This window comes from Microcaecilia unicolor, chromosome 11, assembly GCF_901765095.1.
Source record: "Microcaecilia unicolor chromosome 11, aMicUni1.1, whole genome shotgun sequence".
Classification (NCBI taxonomy): domain Eukaryota; kingdom Metazoa; phylum Chordata; class Amphibia; order Gymnophiona; family Siphonopidae; genus Microcaecilia; species Microcaecilia unicolor.
Window position 1 is genome coordinate 102,050,771 of NC_044041.1, and position 14,973 is coordinate 102,065,743.

Here is a 14,973-nt window from a genome sequence, read left to right on the forward strand (position 1 = left end):
TTCTTGCAGGAACGCCAACACTGAAGAAATTGGAGCAGTGAAGGGAGAAAGTGAGCCTGCTTCACACCACGCTGCAAAGATACGCCAAACCCTGGCGTAAGCAGTAGAAGTAGAGCGCTTCCTCGCTCTCAGCATAGTGGCGATGACCTTGTCTGAGAAGCCCTTCTTCCTCAGACGCTGCCGCTCAATAGCCAGGCCGTAAGACCAAAGGGGGAGGGATCCTCCATCACCACGGGACCCTGATGTAACAGGCCCTGCTCCACTGGCAGCCGCAGAGGATCGTCGACTGAGAGCCTGATCAAGTCCGCATACCAGGGACGCCTGGGCCAATCCGGACCCACCAGGATTACCCTGCCGGGATGCTTTGCCACCCGGTCTAGCACCCTGCCCAACATGGGCCAGGGCGGGAACACATAGAGAAGCTCTTGTGTCGGCCACTGTTGGAGAAGAGCATCTACTCCCAGGGATCGAGGGTCCCGTCCTCTGCTGAAAAAGCGCGGCACTTGGCAATTGGCCGATGACGCCATCAGATCTAGGCTTGGCTGGCCCCAGCGCTTCGTGATGTCCAAGAACGCCTGAGCAGATAGCTGCCACTCTCCGGGCTCCAAGGTCTGGCGACTGAGAAAGTCCGCCTTGACATTCATGACTCCGGCAATGTGGGCCGCTGAAAGCTGCTCCAGGTTCGCTTCCGCCCACTGGCAAAGATCCATAGCCTCCTTGGCTAGAGGGGCGCTCTTGGTACCTCCCTGGCGGTTGACATAGGCCACAGCCGTGGCATTGTCCGACAGGACCCGTACAGGCTTCAACACCAGTACCGGGATGAACTCCAAAAGCGCCAACCGAATGGCTCTGAGTTCCAGGAGGTTGATAGACCACTTTGCCTCTGCAGGAGACCAGAGCCCCTGCGCTGTCCTTCCCAAGCAGTGGGCTCCCCAGCCCGACAACGAGGCGTCCGTCGTGACGACAATCCACTCTGGGGTCACCAGAGGCTTTCCCGCAGACAACTTGTCTGTCTGTATCCACCAGCTCAGCGCCTTGCGCACTGCTGGGTCCAAGGGAAGGCGCACAGCATAATCCTCCGACATCGGAGTCCAGCGCTGCAGCAAAGAGTGTTGAAGTGGTCTCATATGAGCCCTGGCCCAGGGCACAACTTCCATCGTGGCCGTCATAGAGCCCAACAGCTGCACATAGTCCCAAGCCCGAAGGGGAGAGGCTACTAGGAACTGGTCCACCTGAGCCTGAAGTTTGACAATCCGATTGTCTGGCAGGAACACTCTGCCCACTTGGGTGTCGAATCGAACTCCCAGGTACTCCAGGGACTGAGTCGGGCGCAGCTGGCTCTTCTCCCAGTTGATGATCCATCCCAGGGAGCTCAAAAGAGCAACTACTCGGTCCACAGCTTTGCCGCACTCTGCATAAGAGGGGGCTCGGATCAACCAGTCGTCCAGATAAGGATGGACTTGTACCCCTTCCTTTCGTAGGAAGGCCGCGATGACCACCATTACTTTGGAAAAGGTCCGCGGAGCAGTAGCCAACCCGAAAGGGAGGGCTCTGAACTGGAAGTGTCGTCCCAGGACTGCAAAACGCAGAAAGCGTTGATGAGGAGGCCAGATGGGAATATGCAGGTACGCTTCCTTGATGTCCAAGGATGCCAGGAACTCTCCTGCCTTCACTGCCGCTATAACAGAGCGGAGAGTCTCCATGCGAAAGTGCCGCACTTTCAAGGCCCGATTGACCCCTTTGAGGTCGAGGATAGGCCGGACAGAACCTCCTTTCTTTGGTACCACAAAGTAAATGGAGTAACGTCCCTTGCCAAGCTGACTTTCTGGCACCGGAACGACCGCGCCCAGGCGGATCAGATTGTCCAAGGTCTGCTGCACTGCCACAGCTTGACCGGAGACTTGCAGGGAGAGAGTACAAACCCGTCTTTTAAGGGTCGGCAGAACTCTAGTTTGTAGCCGTCTCTGATGACTTCCAGCACCCACGCGTCTGAAGTTATTGTGGTCCACTCGCCCAGAAACGAGGACAGTCGTCCTCCAATCTGCACTGGGGCGTGGACCAAGACCCCGGGTACGAGACCCTGGGGGAGGACCGGAGGGAGCACCTCCGGGACGGCGGTCTCTGCGAAAGGAATGCTGATTGGGGGAGAAATTCCTCTTGAAGGAAGAGGGGGCAGAGGAACCCAACTTGCCCGGGCGGTACCGACGGGCTTCCTGCAACCGTCCTCTGGAGGTACCGGGACGAGTACTAGCCCGAGCCCTGACCTCTGGTAATTTCTTGCCCTTAGACGTGCCGAGATCGGTCACGATTTTGTCCAGCTCGACCCCAAAGAGCAGCTTGCCTTTAAAAGGCAACCTAGCCAGGCGGGATTTAGAGGCGTAGTCAGCAGACCAATGTTTCAGCCAAAGCCACCGCCGCGCAGAGATTGTCTGAGCCATGCCTTTCGCTGAGGCCCTCAAGACATCATACAGCAAGTCTGCCAAATAGGCTAAGCCCGATTCCAGGGCCGGCCAATCAGCCCTCAAGGAATGATCCGAGGGGGAAGCCCGCTGCACCATAGTCAGGCACGCCCTGGCCACATAGGAGCCGCAAACTGAGGCCTGCAAACTTAAAGCCGCTGCCTCAAAGGACGACCTTAAGGCCGCCTCCAATCTTCTGTCTTGGGCGTCCTTTAGGGCCGTGCCACCTTCCACCGGCAACGCCGTTTTCTTAGTCACCGCAGTGATTAAAGAATCCACGGTAGGCCACAGATAGGCCTCACGTTCACTCACAGCCAAAGGATAGAGGCGGGACATAGCCCTAGCCACTTTAAGGCTCGCTTCTGGGACATCCCATTGAGCCGAAATTAAGGTGTGCATGGCATCATGCACGTGGAAGGTTCTAGGCGGGCGCTTCGTCCCCAGCATAATGGCAGAGCCAACAGGGGCTGAGGGAGAGACGTCCTCCGGAGAGGAAATCTTCAAAGTGTCCATGGCCTGTAACAACAGGTTGGGCAAATCCTCTGGGCTAAAAAGCCACGCTGCAGAGGGGTCATCCGCTCCATCCGAGCGGGGATCCGTCTCCTCCAAGGAATCCGCAAAGGACCGTTGGGAGACCTCAGACACGCTGCCCTCATCTACATCGGAGGAGACAAATTCCTCCAAGGCCTGGGAATCAACCCGAGGGCGTTTACCTCTGGGAACCTCAACCTCTTTACCAGACGAGGGAGCAGGGGCAGCGTTGTGCATGAGGAAGGCCTGATGCAGCAGCAAAACAAACTCGGGGGAGAAACCCCCCAGATTGTGCACTTCCGCAGCCTGGGCAACAGCCCTAGACGCACCCTCAACCGGCGCTCGCAATAGCGGGGGAGAGACATGCTGCGCATCCAAAATGGCGTCCGGCGCGAAACTCCGCGAAGGAGCCGCGCGGGAAGAACGGCTCTTAACTTTAGCCGCTTCTGAGCCGTCGCCCAAATTAAGGGCGTTCAAGGCATTAATGTCTCCAACCTCAAGGGCGGCCCAAGAAGAAGCCGTCCGAGCCGCGTGGCCGGCCAAGATGGCGGAGGCGAGGAGCGGGGGATGGGCGTTTATGGCGGGAAAAACCGCCACGCCGGAGGAAGGACCGGGACATTCATCGGTCATGAAACTGTCACCCAACAAGGGCGAATCAGGCTTTAAGACCCCCGCATCCCCTCTAGAAGCGCTCAAGCGACCCGGGGAGCGACCCTTTGCGCCCTCGCTCTCCGACGCCATATGCCACGAGGAGAAGAATCGGGGAACCCCCTGCCCGCTATAAAAAGGTAAAAATTACCTGTTGTCCGCTCCGAGTTGTAACGACCTGGTGTCCCAGTGAGTAGCTGCAATAGACGCTTAAATAAACGTCGAAATAAACGCCTTTAAGGACGTTCAAAATTTTTTTTTTTTTAACGGAGCCAGCGGGAGGGGGAGAAAAGGAGGGACCTGGCACCACCAGGTTTGCACTTGCTCAAAAGAGCCCTCAACCCCAGGCACTCAACAAAACCTAAAAATTAGGCTTGGAGGCCTAGCCAGAGCTGCTGCTGTGTGTGACCACCACCTGCTGAGATAGAGAACATACTGGGGAGTTTCCGGCAGCACATGACCACATATAGGGAGGCAAAAGTTTGCTCTCTATCTCCACCTGCTGGTAAATGGACACAACCCACCAGTCTATGGATTGATCAGCTTGATGATATGGAACTGAAAATGCTGACCCAACACTGCAAAGAAAAGGAAGCGTTGATGAGCCTCTCAAACAGGAATAAGCAGGTAGTCCTCTCAAGTCCAGAGCTGTGAGGAATTTTCCCGAGTGAACGGCCATAAAAACTAACCACAGGGTTTCCGGGAGGAAAGGAGAAACCCAAAGGGCAAGTTTGACCTTCTTGAAATCCAAAATGGGACAGCGGACTCTTTCAACTGACCCCTAACCGCCACTGGAGGATGGACCCATACACCTTCATTGAATCGTACAACTGGGAGCCTCAGAGGAGAAAGTGCCATCCCTGCCTCCTTGTTGCCTGCATGAAAGGGCTGCATACGCTGATAACGGGACCTTTGAAAAAGCAGTCCCTCTGTTCTGCCGAAAGTGCCTGGAATCATGTCCCTCACTTCTAGAAGTCAAATAACCACAGCCAATGGCCTTCAGCCGATCCTCTGGAAGCCGAGGCACCTTAGTGTCTCCTAAACTCTTAACCAGCTTGTCCAACTCTTCTCCGAACTGAGTCCCCCAAAATGGGAACTTACTAAGCTCTTTTTTTCAAATGAAAACAATGTGGCTGTTCCCCAAAGCTCTACAACACTTCCCATGAAGTGGTGGAGGCTAGCCTGCAATACACTATCCTCTAAGATTTTACAGGGCTCAGGGAAGGCTCGAGGTGAGAGATGGGAGGAGGGACCTGGCCACCCGAGTGTACACCCCCAAGGCACCAAAACCCCCACAGGTCTCGGCCTCTGCCAGTAATTACTCCCAGCGGCACACAGAAAAAGAAGAGATGCAAAATTTTTTTTTAATTTATTTAAAACACAGAATGAGGCTGACGGGCTCAACTCATCTTTCACCTGCTGGAGACTGAAAATACTGATAATTACTAGAGCTGAGCTGGGCTCTTATTGGCTCTCTCAACATTGTTCTCAGTCTCCACTTGCTGGAAGGTGTGCACTACTCATCAGTTCTGCTGAGCCGGTCCAGAAGGACGCTAAGGAATGTATGTTATGAGTGCAGGTGCTGTATATCTTGATGGGGAAGGAGGAAAACATCTTGAAGTTGAATTTTGTCTGTAAAATGCTGTTAGTGATACTGTTGGATTGTTTGTTTAATCATGCATTGATAATAAACGTGACTACTGGGCAGACTGGATGGACCATACAGGTCTGTCATTTCTATGTTACTACACGCCTTGAGTACTGGATTTTTAAAATGGACCAGAGATAAAATTACCTCTCACTCTCATCTGCTGCTTTCTCTGCCTCTTCCAGTTTCTGTAGGGCTGTAGCTAGACGTTCCTGAGCACGATCTAGCTCCTCTTCAACCAGTTGGATACGTCTGTTCAGTGCTGCCACCTCACCTTCTGCCTGCGGGTTGCAACATACACAGTACGTTTTAAGAACTTGAAAACTGATAAAACTCTCTACAACTTGCACAGAAAAGGATTTTCCTGTTTCATAACTCACATAGAACCATCAAATTATTACATTGTGCGTTTTTCTATTTCTGCCTTACAGAACCATTCAACACTATGTAGCAAGTGATGGCAGAATGCCAGTGGGCAAATCTGCCCAATTCTTCTGTCCACATTTCCAAAATATGTATTCCAGCTGCTGGACACAAGAAGCTATGAATGAATAAAATCAATAGCTATGTGCAACTGAACATTGAAATACAGTGAAATGTGGGAAAGACATCTTACTATAAAGACGGATGATACAGCCTACCTTATGAGCAATGATGTCTCTTAGATATGATTTAGTCTAACCTCACAAATATGCTTAGTGCAATTAAAATATTTATATATCAGTAGATTGTATAAACATTTAAAAACAGTCAAAAATATATATTTGAAAATGTATGAGTCACCCTAACAATATGTCAAATTTTGTCAAATGCAGAACTCGTGCACAGTTCCCACACTCTGGACATCATTCCCTATTCAAATCAGAGAATCAATGAGGAATCTTATTTTGGGCAGATGAGAATACAAGATCCATACTTACTTTACATACAACTGTCCTCACCCCCCCCCCCCCCCCCCCCACAACCAAGTTCTGTAACAATCCAAAGAGTTAGCAAAACGAGAGGCACAGCTTCTCAAGCATCTGGCCTCCTTTTGTTCAATACAGACTTATCGTTACATGTATACTGTCTTAAAATTTGTGGCGACAGTGCGGAAGGGTAGAAAAGGAAGGCTGCATGAAATCAACAATAATCCTAGGAGGTATTCTCCACACCACCTTCATCAAACCATTTCTACACCTCATTTACCAGGAATTTTGAATAGATACTACCTCAGAGCAATGTCTTCAGTTTCTTCCCTTCTACTCAAATATGGAATACTGTTTTTATAAAACTCCCAAGCTACCTGTGCTCAGGAACCAAATCTTCTCTGGCACTGCGATAGCAACAGAACTGCCATCATATGCAATATATGTTAACATGTTCTAGAGTAGAAAAATATTGAAAGTCAAACAATAGTTTTGATTATACGTCCATTCATCCACTCTTGGATTCATTGTGCAATCGAGAAGCTAGTAAACCAGGAAAAGGGCGAGAACAAGATGATCTGAGGATGAAAGTCATAAATGTACTTCATAATTAAATTTTGACTCATGGTTACATGGTTTATCACTATGAATGGTTGCTACACTGACATCATGGCATGTGAAGAGAGTTGAAGGACAGAAGGTGATGTAACTCTTCATAATGAAGTATATTAAATGCTAGTGTAATGGCTTGGGCAGCTGGTGAGCAAAATTCAAGCTTCTCACCCTTAGCTTCCCTTCTCCTTACTGCCCAGCTTGGCCTAACTCCCAAGTGCCTACCCTTTTATGGAATGTTATCTCCCATCTGGAGGCACCAAACTGTTTACCCCTTAGGCACACTGCAAAGTGCACTGTCCATATCCAGTCTGACTGAAAACACACAATTTATTGCTCTGAAGTTTTCAAAGTAAAAAATTTTTTTTTTTAAACCCAAACAAAATCTTTGACACACAATGTGAGGACTTTCAACATTTATTAAAAAAAAATAAAATATATATATATATATATATATATATATATATATATATATATATATATATATATATATATATAACACACACCGCTTAACCAACCAGTAGGCGGTCTACAATAAAAGCAACCTAATGAAAAAGAAAGAAAGGAACTACAAAATGACATGGAAAAAGATAAACATGCACTCATCACTATCTAAAATCAATCAATACATATGACAGGATAATGGGGGAGAAGGGACAATTAAGATAAAGGGGAGGATATGTGGGAGGTAGGGCTGGGTAGCTTTTGGGGACAGTATATTAGAAGCACACAGTCCTATGAAATACTGAATGTCTGGCGAAAAAGTCAGGCCTTTATAGTTGGTTTACATTTTTTTTTTTAAGGACAATTCTGCTCAGATATCACATGGGAGAGAATTCCAATGAAAGGGAGCTGCAAAATAAAAAGCACTATGTCTGGTGGATTCTAGAACAGCTTGTTTAGGATTGGGCAAAACCAAGCATCAGTCGTTGAAGGATCGTAGAAGACTGTGTGGGAGAGTATAGAACAGTGAGATTAGATAAGTATTGTGGAACACCCATCCAAAGAGCTTTGAAGGTGAGAGTTAAGAGCTTGTGTGGATGATTCATTGCTCAATAGGGATCCAATGATTAGCAAATAGAAAAAGAAGAAAACTCCGCAGGACAAAAAACAGGGGAGGGGGGAGGCAAAAAAAACAAAAAAAACAAAAACAAAACAGACCTGACCACTCCCAACAATTAGCCAGCTGGATCACCTTCCTACATCTAGCCTTCATCCTCTCCTGGTTACTCTTGGAACCTATAAAGAACCAAATCTTGCCGCCTTCCTTCTTCCTCAAGTCTGCAAAACCCGGGTCTGTTGTGGTACTTCCATTCTCTGTCCCAGGTAACTTCCAGCCTAGCAACCCCACACTGTGGGGTCCAGGCACCCTCATTTGGCCTTAGCAGTCCACCATCACAGTGAGGACTCCTCTGGTGGCTTTTTCTCTCTTGTCCCACGCATACCCTGACCTTGCAACCTGAGTCTTCACTACCTCTCAGTAGGACAGAGGTAGAAAAGGAGCCCCCCCCCCCCCAACTCCTCCTTACTAGGGGTTATATGCTACTACATTACAACATATCACAAAATACTCCTCCCATCATAAAGACCTGTGGAGGATCGATGCCAACAAATGTTTCAGGCACACCACTTCCCTTGGGAGAAACAGACTTGTCATTTACATACAAAAGCCTTAGATACCACAGGAAAAACTAGTGGGAGGAGGGGGAAACAGGTAATGACAACCCTTCTACATTAGGAATGATTTTAGTCAATGCTAAAGGTGGTGCCCAGACAACATAAAAACATTGACTCCATGTTTATTTAGGGAGAAAGCCAACAAAAGCTCATGCAACAAATGTATGTGCTTGTAAAAATAATGGGTGTGTTATTTGATATTTAATTCTATGAAAATACAGTAAGTTTAAAAGGGGCTTATAATACCTTGTTCAAAAAGGACCCACCTAGCCACAACCAGATAGCTTCAGCCCAAATATTAGTTTAGGCTTGGCTCAGAATGCATATAAGCAGAACTGGGTGAGCCTCCTGCTTTTCATCTGCCCCATCAGAACAGCAAAACGTATCAGCTTACCTTGTAGTGTGATACGAGTTTAATATATATATATATATATATATATATATATATATATATATATATATATATATATATATATATATATATAGATAGCAACACAAAAATACAGCTTTAAAAATATATTTGAAAGATGCAGTAGAAACTGGCTTTCATTCCAAAAGCCCTCTTCCTCCTCCCTTTGGGGAACATTTAAAAGACAAAAGGTACTGCTGACCTCACCTCCCCCTTTTTCACCCTCTTTAACAAAAGACTTCTCAAGTAAGAGACTGCCTCAAGGTTAAATTGACTCTCTTCCTCTGATCAAAAAGCCTGGCTGATCAACACAACAAATATCAAAGGTAACCAGTAGAGGCAAGGAGACAGGCAGGTGGGAAAGGTGGGAAATACACCTACTAAAGACAAAGGACACCTGCTGGCCGCCCCAGACAAATCTTATCAGAGTATCTATCACAGACATTCAAGCAGGAAACCTTGCACTACAATAAACCATTTGTCACCAAAATCCAGACAGCAAGCCTTGTGATGTCATAAGACATGAGACCAAGATACCACAATGCTTTGCAAATGCCCAAGGGTCGTGTGCAAACCAGGAAACCAAGACAGATTCACATGGCATGTCTTCCTGCAGCTTGCAAGAGTATAAAAGATAGAAGCTGTTTCAGACAAGCAGATGCTTCCCTTCAACTGCAACACAGATTCTTCTCTGCAGATGCTTGTCTTCAACTGCAACTCATCCATCACTGCAGAAGCCCTGCTACTGACCATGTGCTCATCACTCAGCTCTGCAACAAAGACTCTCCTGTAAGTTAAATTATAACCTTAACTTTTAAACTGGCTACCTTACTTAAGCACAGATTATCTGTAAAGATCTCTTAAAAGAACTCTCTCTCGTTTGTAACCTTATTTATATGATTGCATTAATCATATTGTAAAATAATAAACCCTTTGAATCTAAATATATAGTGTTCTTGTCCTTTAGATCTGGTAATGCAGGTTAATGCAACCCAATAAATACACTTAATTCCTTTTATTCTTGAATCGTTCTTACCTTGTGGGTAAGTGGTGGAGAAATTTTAGCGAGTGCTCTTAAAATATTCCCTTGCTCTTTGTTCTTAAATATCATATAAGGACTGTGACAACTTTGTAACATTTTTTTTTTTTAATTTATAGAAGTCTTTATTGAACATTGGTAATCAAACACAACCAAAAACCATCTTTACATAATACAAATAGGTTATACAATCTCACCACCTGACCAGGTCATTTTAGTCAATGTAACAGACAAACCAGCAAACAAAGTAACAATGTCATATTAGAAGCTCTGTATACTTCAAACTTTTATTAACATTTTCTTTTCAGTACTAAAACCCATAAACCCCCACCCCCTTCCTTCCAGATACCCCCCCACCATAACCATACTATTTATTCTTTCAGTGCCTAGTCCTGACACTAGATACAAACTCTTTAGAAAAGTTGTCCCAAATGGATTGCCATCTATTCATCTGTTGTTTCCGTTCAGCCAGCAACCTCTCCATCTCACAGATATATCTCAGCTTAGCAATCCACTTAGTTAGTGAAGGAACCCCTGCCTGCTTCCAGTGGGCTGCTATAACCACCCTCGCTGCCCCCACTGCCTGCTGTACCATTATTTGTTGAGGCGGTTTTAATCCTGGCGGCTTAGCAGTGAACAAAAATAACCCAAAAGACCAAGGGATCTCACAACCCACCCACTTCTGCAGCCTTCCATGAACTGATTTCCAAAATGCACGAATTTTTACACAGCTCCACCACACGTGTCCCATAGTTCCCCTCTGACCGCATCCTCTCCAACACAACCCCGAGGTGCTAGGGAATATTCGTTGGATACGGTCCGGTGTGAGGTACCACCTAAACAGTACCTTCACTGCGTTTTCTTTGAGTGGCACGTGCGTAGACACTCCTGCCGCCGCTCGCTCTATTCTCTCCCACTCGGTCCCCCCCAGGGTCACTCCCAGCTCCTTTTCCCATTTCATCCTATGCAGGGTATAACCAGGAGCCTGTGCTATAATATTTCGATACAGGTATCCAATCAGACCCCGTGAAACTACACCTTTACTACATATCTCCTCCAAATTCAACCGCTCTCTCTGTAGTACTTGCCTAACAGCCTTTGTGTTGAGGAAATGGTGGACCCGACGATATGCAAAGCTATCCCCCTCCACAACAGAGTATCTCTGCTGCAAGGTCGTGAACGATAGCATGGAATCATTTTCAATTAATTGACCCCAAGTTCTCAATCCCTCACTGTACCACCTAGTAAAAGGCCCCATGATACTCCCAGGCAGAAACAGAGGATTAAATGCTATGGGTGCCATCTGGGTCAAGACACAATGTCCCCCAGGAAATAGACTGTCCCAATAATGGAAAGTGACACATATGGACGGACACACTTCCTGTCCCAGAGCCCGAAAGGCCCCAGGCAACCATATGAGCGCCCCCAGCGGCCTGGACCCCAGTGAGTGCTGCTCCAAAGATATCCATTGTCTGTCAGGATATTCATGAAACCATTCGATAGCGGCCTTCCCCTGAGCAGCCCTGTAGTACCAATTGAGATTTGGAACCCCCAGCCCTCCCTTTTTCCTACTTTGGTAAAGAAGCTGACGCGCCAAGCGTGGTCGCTTGCCTGCCCAGACGAATCTCACTATAGAGTCTTGTAAAGAGGCAAGAAATCGTCTGGGCATTAACACAGGCAGCGCTTGAAATAAATATAACAGCCTGGGCAGCACATTCATTTTAACTACGGCTATCCTACCAAACCAGGAAAACTCTTGTGCCCCCCATCTTTCCAGGTCTGCCTTTATGGTATTACCCAACCCCTTGTAGTTAGCCACAAATAACTCAGAGATGTCCGAGGTTATATTTACCCCTAAATATTTAATCCTCTTAGTAGCCCATCTAAAGGAAAACGTTGCTTTCAGGGAATCCACTTCCTCCGCCAAGAGTGTAACATTAAGGGCCTCGGACTTTGTCATGTTGACTTTAAACCCCGACACAGCAGCATATTCTTCTATAAGACGCATAAGAATAGGGAAAGTAGTCAACGGACGAGAAACGTAAAGCAGGATGTCGTCTGCAAAAAGGGCCAACTTGTGCAAGGTATCAGCTATTCGAACCCCTGAGATGCCCGGTTCCAGCCTCATCTTTGAAGCAAATGGCTCCATGACTAGGGCAAACAAGAGCGGTGACAAGGGGCATCCCTGCCTAGTCCCCCTATGTAACAAACAACTCTGAGTTACTCCCATTGACTCGTATACATGCCTTAGGAGCATCGTAAAATGCCTGGATCCACCTCCTAAACTGATGCCCAAACCCCATTACCTCCAACACTTTATACATGAATGGCCAGTGGACTCTGTCGAAAGCCTTCTCAGCGTCCAAGCTAAGAAGGCACAAAGGCTTCCGACTTCTTTTTGCCAAAAACATAAGGTCTAATGTACGCCGAATATTATCCATAGCTTTACGATGAGCCACGAATCCCACCTGGTCTGGGTGAATGAGCGTCGGCAGCACGGGCGCAAGTCTATTCGCCAGCACCTTTGCCAGTATTTTGACATCTGCATTCAACACCGAGATGGGCCTATAAGAGCCACACTCGGCTAGGTCTTTCTCTGGTTTAGGCAGCACCGCGATCCAGGCCTCCATCATAGATGGGGGTAAATTCTCCCCACCTCCCACTTGGTTGAAGAGGTCAGCAAGTAATGGCGCCAAATCAGGGGCAAACTTTTTATAAAATTCGTTAGGGAGTCCATCCAACCCTGGAGATTTACCAGATGGCAAACCTTTAATAGCCTCTTGCACCTCAATTGGAGTGACTGGCTCATCTAACAGTTCCCGGTGCCCTTGAGCGAGGGAGGAAAGCTCACCATCTGCCAAATATGAGTCAATAGATTCCAAAGAAGGGGCAATCTCCTGAGCATATAATTTTTTATAATATTCCATAAAGCGTTTACGGATCTGCACTGATGTTGATAACATTGTGCCTCTATCATCACGCACTTGCTTTACCGTACGATCCACCTTTTGTCTACGTAGCTTAATAGCAAGAAGACGGCCTGCCTTATTAGAGAATTCATAGGCTCCCACCCTGCGCCTATCCTGCACCCAGCCAAGTTGTTCCGAATATATAGAGTCCAGCATCGTCCGCTCTTCTCGCAGCTGTTGTAAAACCTGAGGGGACCTCTGCGCCTTATGCTGCCCCTCCAGTTGTTGTATACGCTCCAGACAGCGTGCTATTTGTAACCTACGCACTTTAGAACGCTTACTGGCGATTTTTAAAAAATAACCCCTTGATACCGCCTTCATGGCGTCCCATACTACGGCTTGCGAGGGCACAGAGTCTATATTAAGCTCCAAGTACTCCTTCAACATTTCTCGATAGCCTACCCCCACCTTTGGCTCCTGCAATAGGCTAGTGTTCAAGGCCCATCTCCTATCTTTGCTTTCGGCCCGTATACTTGGCAAGGATACCCACACTGGAGCATGATCGGAAATAGTCGCACTACCCAACCCCGCGGTCGGCCCCCTTTCTGCCAACGCAACATCCACAAATATATAGTCTATACGCGAATATGAATCATGAACACCCGAATGAAATGTATAGTCCCTCTCCTCCATATGTGTCAGTCTCCATATGTCCAAGGTTCCCAAGGAATGTACCAAAGATTCAAGAGCTAATGTCTCTTTTTTCCCCCCTTCAGATTTGGCATTTCCAGAACGATCCAAGATGGGATTCATAATTGCATTAAAGTCACCCCCAAGTATTAGAGAACCCTTTACAAACCCTGCCAATGAGTTCTTTACCTTAGCAAAAAACTCTACCTGCCCACTGTTGGGAGCATACACAGAAGCTATCGTCAAGTCCACCTGCTGAATTTGAACATGCATAAAGATAAAACGCCCTCCCGGGTCTTTCTTAACTTGTAATACCTGCGCCCCCACTGATGAGTGTATCATGATCGCCACTCCACATGTTTTTGAAGCTGCCATGGAAGCACAATAGACCCCAGGGTAACCAGAGCAGGACAGAAGCCTTTCATACTTGCGGTTGAGGTGTGTCTCTTGCAAGAGAACCACGTGCGGCTGGAGCTGCTGCTTTATATAGCTTTTGCCGCTTTTGAGGCATATTTAGGCCCTTCACATTATATGATAATACTTTTAAGTCCATACTCATCATCTATTGTGGCTAGTACTTGTATCCTGAGTATGTTGCATTAATTCACCAGTCCCGGCAACTATGTTTCCCGTAACCAGCATCGGACCTACCCCTTGCACCCTATATCTTCTGTCCCGCTCCCACCTCTGATCTCTCTTCCTTGTCCCCTCCCTCCGCCCCCCCTCCAATAGAGAACCCCTTGAAACCCTCCCCCCTCCCTGCCCTCCACCCTCCACTTCCTCAGTTTTGTAAGGTTCATGATTTTTTTTTTGCCTCTTAGTTCCCTCCTGCTTTTCTGGACTTTCAGCTCAATTAGATATGGCTTGTTGAAAAAAAACAAGAGTGCCTTAATACTTGGGCCCAAGGTCAAATTCTTGCCAGGTCTGGGTCTCGATCTTTCGCCTGAATCCCATCTTCTAACTCGTGCAGGTAGGTCAGCTACTTCGTGCCTTTTATGGAAGCTGATACCCAAATTAGAATGCTGGAAAACTCACATGGCAGAGATAGCTAACTGGCTTATTGAAAAATAATAGGGATCCGGGCTCCATACTGTGCAAATGTTAGCAAATAAAAAGTACAGGTGTATTTTAGAAAATACATGTGCAAGACAACTCTACCCATGCTCTGCCCAAACTTCTCCCTTAAAACACGGCGTGGAGGGGGGGAAGTGACGTCACCACTGGCAATGGCCGCCTAGCTTCTGAGCTCCCGCTCCCCACAGCAATAAAAAGCTAAAAACAGGACCTATTTGCTATTTTCGCCACCTCACAACGCTTCTGGCAGGCAATCATCGTTGAACAGAATGAGCAAATCGAACTCAACACGGAACAAAGACTTGGAAAAGTCGACGAGCGGTGGACCGAGCAAAACGCCAAAACGCCACGAGGCAGTGGCGCAGGCCT

At 47.4% G+C, this 14,973-nt stretch overlaps 1 protein-coding gene across 4 annotated transcripts in view; it reads right to left on the reverse strand.

Annotated features, from left to right (window-relative positions):
- LOC115481182 (tropomyosin alpha-4 chain) overlaps positions 1-14,973 on the reverse strand; it is a 181,604-nt gene that overhangs the window by 38,718 nt on the left and 127,913 nt on the right. For all 4 annotated transcript variants that reach the window (XM_030220249.1, XM_030220252.1, XM_030220251.1 and 1 more), the window contains one exon: positions 5,434-5,567. In XM_030220249.1, coding sequence (XP_030076109.1) covers positions 5,434-5,567 — 134 coding nt within the window. The remainder of the gene's footprint in view (positions 1-5,433; positions 5,568-14,973) is intronic.